This window comes from Arachis ipaensis, chromosome B10 (assembly GCF_000816755.2).
Source record: "Arachis ipaensis cultivar K30076 chromosome B10, Araip1.1, whole genome shotgun sequence".
In the NCBI taxonomy this organism is placed as follows: Eukaryota; Viridiplantae; Streptophyta; class Magnoliopsida; order Fabales; family Fabaceae; genus Arachis; species Arachis ipaensis.
The window spans coordinates 1883578-1890632 of NC_029794.2; the positions used below are offsets into that span (position 1 = coordinate 1883578).

A 7055-nucleotide genomic window follows, 5' to 3' on the forward strand; every position below is an offset into this window, starting at 1 on the left:
CTCAGTATGGACTAATCTGGGACTATGCGAATGAGTTGCTTACAAGTAACCCTGGGTCTACAGTTCAAGTTGGTGTAATCCCAATGCCAGAGGGTCCTCCTCAGTTTGAGAGGTTTTATGTGTGTCTTGATGCCTGTAAAAAAGGATTTAAGGCTGGGTGTAGACCGATGATAGGATTGGATAGGGCTTTTCTTAAGACCCTGCACGGTGGACAAATATTGACGGCGTGTGCTCAGGATGTCAATAACCACATATTTGTTGTTGCCTATGCAATTGTGGATGTGAAAAACAAGGACAACTGGAAATGATTTCTGGAGCTGCTGCAATCAGACCTTGGCAACTTCAATGGTAACAACTTGTGCCTCATTTCAGACATGCAGAAGGTGAGGACTAAATTGATTTAATTAGTTATACTTCTAGGACTAAATTAATTTAATGATCATAATTGAGGGATTCATTTGACTAACAATCTTTTCGGGTTTCTTTGTATCTGGCAGGGACTCATTCCAGCAGTGAAGGAAGTCATGCCCATGGCCCAGCACAGGTTCTGTGTCTAGCATCTGTGGCGGAATTTTTCAAAACAATGGGGTAGCACGGAGTTGAAAGACCTGGTTTGGGAGTGTGCTCGATCAAGGACATGTAATGAGTTCGAGAGGAACATGAAGATAGTAAAGGTCATCAACGAACAGGCTTGGCAGTATCTTGAAAAGTGGTCGAAGGAGGCTTGGACTAAGGCTTACTTCAGTGAGGATCCTAAGAATGACAATATTTGCAACAATGCTTGCGAATCATTCAATGCTAAGATAAAGCATGAGAGGACCAAGCCGATTTTAACTTTGGCTGAAGAGGTGAGGAGAATAATCATGAAGAGCATGGTCGATAACAAACTGAAGTTGAGCACTTATCAAGGAATTTTACCCCCGGTTAAGCAAAGCAGACTAGAAGCCATGACAAAGTTATCTAGTCACTGGGCTCCCCAATGGTGCGGGGATGAAAAGGAGGAGTTGTTTGAAGTACATGGCTAGCCCACAAACATGGTGGTCGACTTGGGAAAGCACACTTGCACCTGTCGATTCTGGCAACTCACAGGTAATTCATTCGGACCCTATAGATGCTTCCCTTAGCATGAATTAGTCAGAGTTGCTTTTGGTTTTCTCATTAACTTTGTCTGTCTACACTTGGCACAGGGATGCCATGTATGCATGCAATTTCAGCAATTCAAGACAAAAATGGTAAGAGAATTGAGGAGTATTGCCATGAGTTGTTGACAATGGAGGCGTATAAAAGGACATACTGTTTCAATGTTAACCCGGTTAAAGGACAAGATTTGTGGGAGAAAACATCTTCACCTGCCCCTGTCCCACCCCCAATCAAGCCTAAACCTGGGAGGCCTACCAAGAAGAGGAGAAAGGACAAAGGAGAGCAGCCAGTTGGGTCAAGCACCAAGATGAAGAGGAAGTACAACCCAATTAGGTGCATGTTTTGTGGTGAAGTTGGACACAACAAGAGAAGCTGTGCAAAGAAGAAAAAGGAGGATGCTGAGGAACAAGCTAGGCAAATGCAACTTCAGCTTGCCCTTGCTAAAGGGCCTGCTCCCCCTACAGATGACCCAAACACCAACAATGAAGTTCAATCACATTCTCTCCCTCCTCCCCCAGTCCAGCCAGAACCTGCTGTGGAAGTCAACCAACCTGGAGGAACCCAACCAGTGCAAGATACCCAACTGCCTGTTCAAGACATCCAGGTTATTTATTTGCTGCTTTTTATTCTGCCCAATTGCATTTGTTTTATTTACTTGAAATTAATTGGTCTTCAACTGGCCTATGCAGGGTGAAAAGAGAGGCAGGCCACCCAAACTACATGTAATAAAAAAAAAAGGCAAGATCAAATGCCTCCACCTAGTCACCTGTGGCCATTTCTGCTGAGACATTGAAAGGAACAACTTCTGCCACTGCAAAGAAGATGCAAACCTTCATGACATTCGTGCCTACTCCAGGGTTCAAGCGTCCAAGAACGAAAGATTAATATGTTTAACTAGAAAATATATTTTGTATGTAGTTGAAAAGTTTGCTTTTTGGGAACATGGCTCTGTAAACTGCCTCTGTGTTCAGGATCATTTAAGTTAGGCCTAGTATGTTTTTTTGTTTACATGAACAATGTTGTCTGGATCCTTGATTACCTTTGTGGTGTGTCTACTAAGACAATATGATATCAGTATAATTATGATGTTTGTTATGGATTACAATTAATTTGTCTACTGTCATATATGCTTCTATTTGGTGAAAAGATACTTATAATAGTTCAAACATCACCATCATATATTCTCAGTAAAACCCATCAAGCTTAAACAACAAGTTTATGTTAAATTAAAGACAATTAAACCATACTTTCATTCATAATTAACATCATCATTACATATCAACTAATTCAATTTCTCTGATCTAACAACACCTATAACACACAAGAACATAACACTCCATTTGTGGCTTTACTTGGAGATTAATGTGAACAACAGTGATACACACAATACAGTAGCCACCACCACTGCAACTGACAGGAACATTATCAGCATCTTCATTGCTCTAACCTCACCCTCCAAGCTACCCAATCTCCATGACACATTCAGTCTCCATTCATCATAGTCCCCACCAACCTCTGCATCAGTTTCCGCCCCTGCTACATACCCATCTTCCTCAACCCACCTAAAGAAGTTGCAGTGACTTCCCTTCTGAATTTTTCCAAAAAAAATAAAATCAATTTCAACAACCCAGCATAATAGACAAAGGAATATTGAAAACAAGCTTAATATATCATAACCTAACTCACCGGGTATCTGGCACAAGTGTGGAACAACCTATCCGGATTCTCTCTTGTGCCGGATTTCTTGATTGTCGTCTTCAACCCACAAAAGCAAGTCTGGTCCTTCATCTTCCTCCTCCGTCGCATGGCAGAGTTCGACTCATGGCTACCGATAGACTGCGACGGTAGGTCACCACTCCGGCTTCCACTCATCATAGCAGCGACTCCTCAAACATACATCGCCACCTGAGAATCGCGCACATATATGCTTCAAATTGGGGGTTAGGGTTGTAACATTAGGACTAATTTGACCTAAATAATCAAACATATCTTATCAGCATTAACGGTTGCTATGCTGGACCTCTCCACGCTGGCACTTAACATTCCACCTCAGCAAACGTTAGCCACGTCACTACCTGAGAGGACGGAAGGACAAACTCGACCAACGTGAATAACTTTCGGGGACGACTTTGATTAATTTTATCTTTCGAGGACTAAAATGGAAATCAGGGTATCTTTCAGGGACGATTTTGACTATTAACTCTAAATAGTTGTGAGTAGTAAAACAATAAATAAATGGTTGTGGCCATAGTCCATGGGAATATATTCCATTCGCATGATGTTAACAGCCTAACAGGATCCTTCATTCTCTCTTTGACCACTTCTCTACGCATGCTCGGCTCACCGACCATAAGCATATTGGAATCTTGGTTCTACTTTATATGATAAAACACACCATCCATAATCATTTTATTTTATATTATGTCATATAAAATATATAGGTCTATATTTAAAAATGCGATTTTACAACACCTTAGCCCTTGGGGGCCATTTTGCAACAGCAGGTCATATCGTGTCCAGGTAAAAGTTAACTCAAACAATGACAACAAACACAAGTATTGGGTCATTAACTTATTATTTCTGGGTCAAACTCACTTGTCATATCCAATATTTGAAAGTAAAATACCACTAGAAAAAGGTTACAGAACTTGCAATAGAGTGCGGCCCCCAACTTGTGCATTAACAAGAGCTAATGCTGGATGATGCGGCCGAAACAAAGACAGGGACTCAACGTAAAAAAGGAAAACCACAGACGTAGTCGAAATCATCCGACAAAACTACAATATAATAAACATACCCAAAAATCTCCTACCCGTTCAGAATCGTCAATTATAAACATACATTGAGCTAAAGAAATTGCTTCTGACATACATCTAATTAGCTGCACAATGCAAACAGTAATGCTTATCAAAATGGTACTATTATCCTATGGGACACTGAGATCAAAAGAGGATCAGGTGGTCTAACCATGCAAATACATTACAACAGATCATTAACCAGCACCAAAATGAGTCACTCCTTGGAAGGTCGAGGATACTTCAATGATTACATTGTTGATTATTTCCTAGAGAAATATACCTAACATATTCACAACAGCTATCTGTCCTTTAGCTGGAAAGTGTTAAATTTACCCGAGTCTTAATCATCATCATTGTAATCATAATCAGAAAATTCACTCAGACTCCCACCTGAGAATTCATAAAAGTCATACTCATAATCAGACAATATGTCAATGTCTGATATCCCAGATGGATAGTCTTCATCAAATGATCCATAGTCATCTTCCGCTTCAAATGGGTAGTCATCAATGGGATCATATGGACGCCGCAGATCTTTGATCTGTTCAGCACATCTCCTCTCCAAATTTCCTATTAAATTGACATTGAAACACTGGCGTAAGTCAAGAGATTCAAGATTGGGACACCCATCAAGAATGGCAAGCAAGCCATCATTGGTCAACTTGTTCCCAAAAAGCTGTAGATGGCGTAATGCAGGCATTGTTTCCGCAATGGCAAATGCATCCTCATTGCACTCAATGTGTGGACTTTTGTAACCTTCTATATTAAATTTCAATGTTCTTAAGTGAGGGCAACTCCGGCCAATAGTTTCTAGAGGATCCTTGGATAAGTTGCTGATTGATATGTCAAGTTCTTCCAACAGAGATAGCTTTTCTGCAACTACACACAATCCCTCATCTGTTATACTATAGCATCGTATAAGGCATAGACGTCGTAGATGACTTGTACTGTAAATGGAAAGACAAAACAACAGCGGAAGATATAGTTAACGGAGATGCTAATGAAAATATGAACTTCAGTCTTCAGTATTTATACACATATGATTAGTAGTGAACACTAAATGGAAGTATCGCCATTCAAGGAAGCCATCACTTGACATAACTCAGTCCCAGGAAACAAGAAACATGATTTCAACATAAACATACCATTTGGCTCTCAATAAAGAGAGAAATTTTTGAAAATTCCTTATTTTGTGATTACCGAGAGTATTTCATTTCTGAAACCTTTATTGAGGATAAAATCTAAAAGTTGACAATTGCAAAAACTCAAAGTAAATCAAGATCATTTTGCTTGTTGGGAAGCTAATAAATACCGGAAATAAAATTAAAGAAACCCTAATCATCACCAAAATTGATATTCAAATTGAAAATTCGAAGCCGGAAACAAAGAAAGCCAAACAAAAATTTAACCCAAAAAAATAAAGAAAGAAAGAAACTTACGAATCTTAACAGAAACCCTAATGATCACCAAAACTGATACTCACATTGAAATTCGAAGGCGAAAACAAAGAAAGCCAAACGAAAACTTAACCTAAAAAGGAAAGAAAAAAACTTACGAATCGGTGATGTACTTGAGAAGAGCGTTAGTGGCGAAATTGTCGACGGTGATGTCGGTTAATTGGCCGGAGCTAAGGTCGATTGCACGGCGGCACATGGCGTCAAGGATGTCATCGGAGTCGGTGAGGTCACCGAGTGCGTGCATGTCGATGGTGCGCCAGATGAGAGGGTCCTTGGAGACATTGCGCCACAGCGAGCAAACTCTCTGAACGTTTCTCAGCACCTCGATCGTACCAACCTTCACGAATATCGCCGACACCACGTCTCGCGGCAGATCCAGCCAGTTCCGCTGCTCATCCTCTGGCGAAGACGGCAGTGGTGGTGGTTGGTTCGGGCACGATGATGACGATGCTTCCATTGAAGAACCGGCAGAAGATGCTGATTTTCGGGTTGAATTTGGAATTTTTTCCTTGGAAAGCCAACTCGCGTGTAACACTTGTCTTCTGCCAATTATTAGTGGGCTTAGTTTTGGGCTTTCCATGATAGATGAGTTTATTTTGGGCCACATCAGCTCCAACTTTGGGCTTTCATTTTTTTTGTTCTTTAATGGGCCATATTCTTGGTGACAGAATACCTTTCTGACAAAAAGATTTGCACTCTTGGAAGAAAAAAGAGATTACAATGTACAAATGCTACGTATATAAATACAAAAAAAAAAAACTAACTTGAGTTGGTCGAGTGGTCAGTTCACTCGTCCGCTTAAGTAAGTGTCGGATGTTCGAATCCCGCTTTGTGCATGCAGTAATTTATTGACCAGCGGCAGACCCTCAACGGATTAGTCATTGGCCTATCGGGTTGGGATACCGTGGGCAACAAAAAAAATGCTACGTATATTATTCTCTCAATTTTATATGTCAAAAAAATATTTCATCAAATTTTACTTTTTCTCTCAAATGTTATCATCATAACATTAAGCATTCTCATGTCAAGAACATTAACACTCACCCACAACTTTCTCTTTATATTAATATTATTTTATTATCAATATGATTAATATTATCATTACTTGAACTTAACACATATTGACAGCAATAGGATATAGATTATGAAGGCCGTTCGTAAGGGCGTTTATGGCGGATACACCCACATGCTAGGACGTGAACAAGTGCACACATTCTTTTTTCAATTATTTTGTTTCAAAAAATAATAATAAAATAAAGAAAAGGGTGCAACTTTTGTCTCTTATGATTGTTTGGGTCAAAGGAAATGTGATTGTTATATGATTTGGTAACTTAGGACAGCGAAAGAAGCAAAGCTATAGAAAGCAAAAGCACGTTCTCTTCTTTTTCAACTTGTATTGGTTATCTGTCATATATGCTGCTTTCTCCTAATATGCCACGTAACCATCTCATGGCATTTCTGGATTAGATATAGTAGGTAGGTAATCAATAACAATACCACCAAATATATACTAACCAATATATGCTATAAGATATTAACTTTTTATATGTATTTATATATCTTTACATGTGGTATTTATATATTTTTTAATGTGTATTTTGTATTTCATATTTTATATAAGTGATCTATTGGTGATTAATTTTATATTTATATGTAGTAT

General features: G+C 39.3%; 2 protein-coding genes across 2 annotated transcripts; both read right to left on the reverse strand.

Annotated features, from left to right (window-relative positions):
* Positions 2372-3594, reverse strand: LOC110267456. The gene is made up of 2 exons (XM_021113049.1): positions 2827-3594; positions 2372-2728 (listed from the first exon to the last, which is right to left on the reverse strand). The coding sequence occupies exons 1-2, from the start codon at positions 3013-3015 to the stop codon at positions 2489-2491; spliced, it is 429 nt and encodes a 142-aa protein (XP_020968708.1). The 5' UTR covers positions 3016-3594; the 3' UTR covers positions 2372-2488.
* On the reverse strand, positions 3931-5925 carry LOC107623941 (putative F-box/LRR-repeat protein 23). The gene is made up of 2 exons (XM_016326350.2): positions 5494-5925; positions 3931-4885 (listed from the first exon to the last, which is right to left on the reverse strand). Exons 1-2 carry the CDS (start codon positions 5850-5852, stop codon positions 4279-4281), a joined length of 966 nt encoding a protein of 321 aa, XP_016181836.1. The 5' UTR covers positions 5853-5925; the 3' UTR covers positions 3931-4278.

Coding starts and splice junctions, on each gene's coding strand:
- LOC110267456 (XM_021113049.1), bottom strand. CDS start 3,015: ATGATGAGTGGAAGCCGGAGTGGTGACCTACCGTCGCAGTCTATCGGT. Junction 2,729..2,826: donor ACACTTGTGCCAGATACCCG/GTGAGTTAGGTT, acceptor GGAAAAATTCAG/AAGGGAAGTCACTGCAACTT.
- LOC107623941 (XM_016326350.2), bottom strand. CDS start 5,852: ATGGAAGCATCGTCATCATCGTGCCCGAACCAACCACCACCACTGCCG. Junction 4,886..5,493: donor CTCAAGTACATCACCGATTC/GTAAGTTTTTTT, acceptor TTCCATTTACAG/TACAAGTCATCTACGACGTC.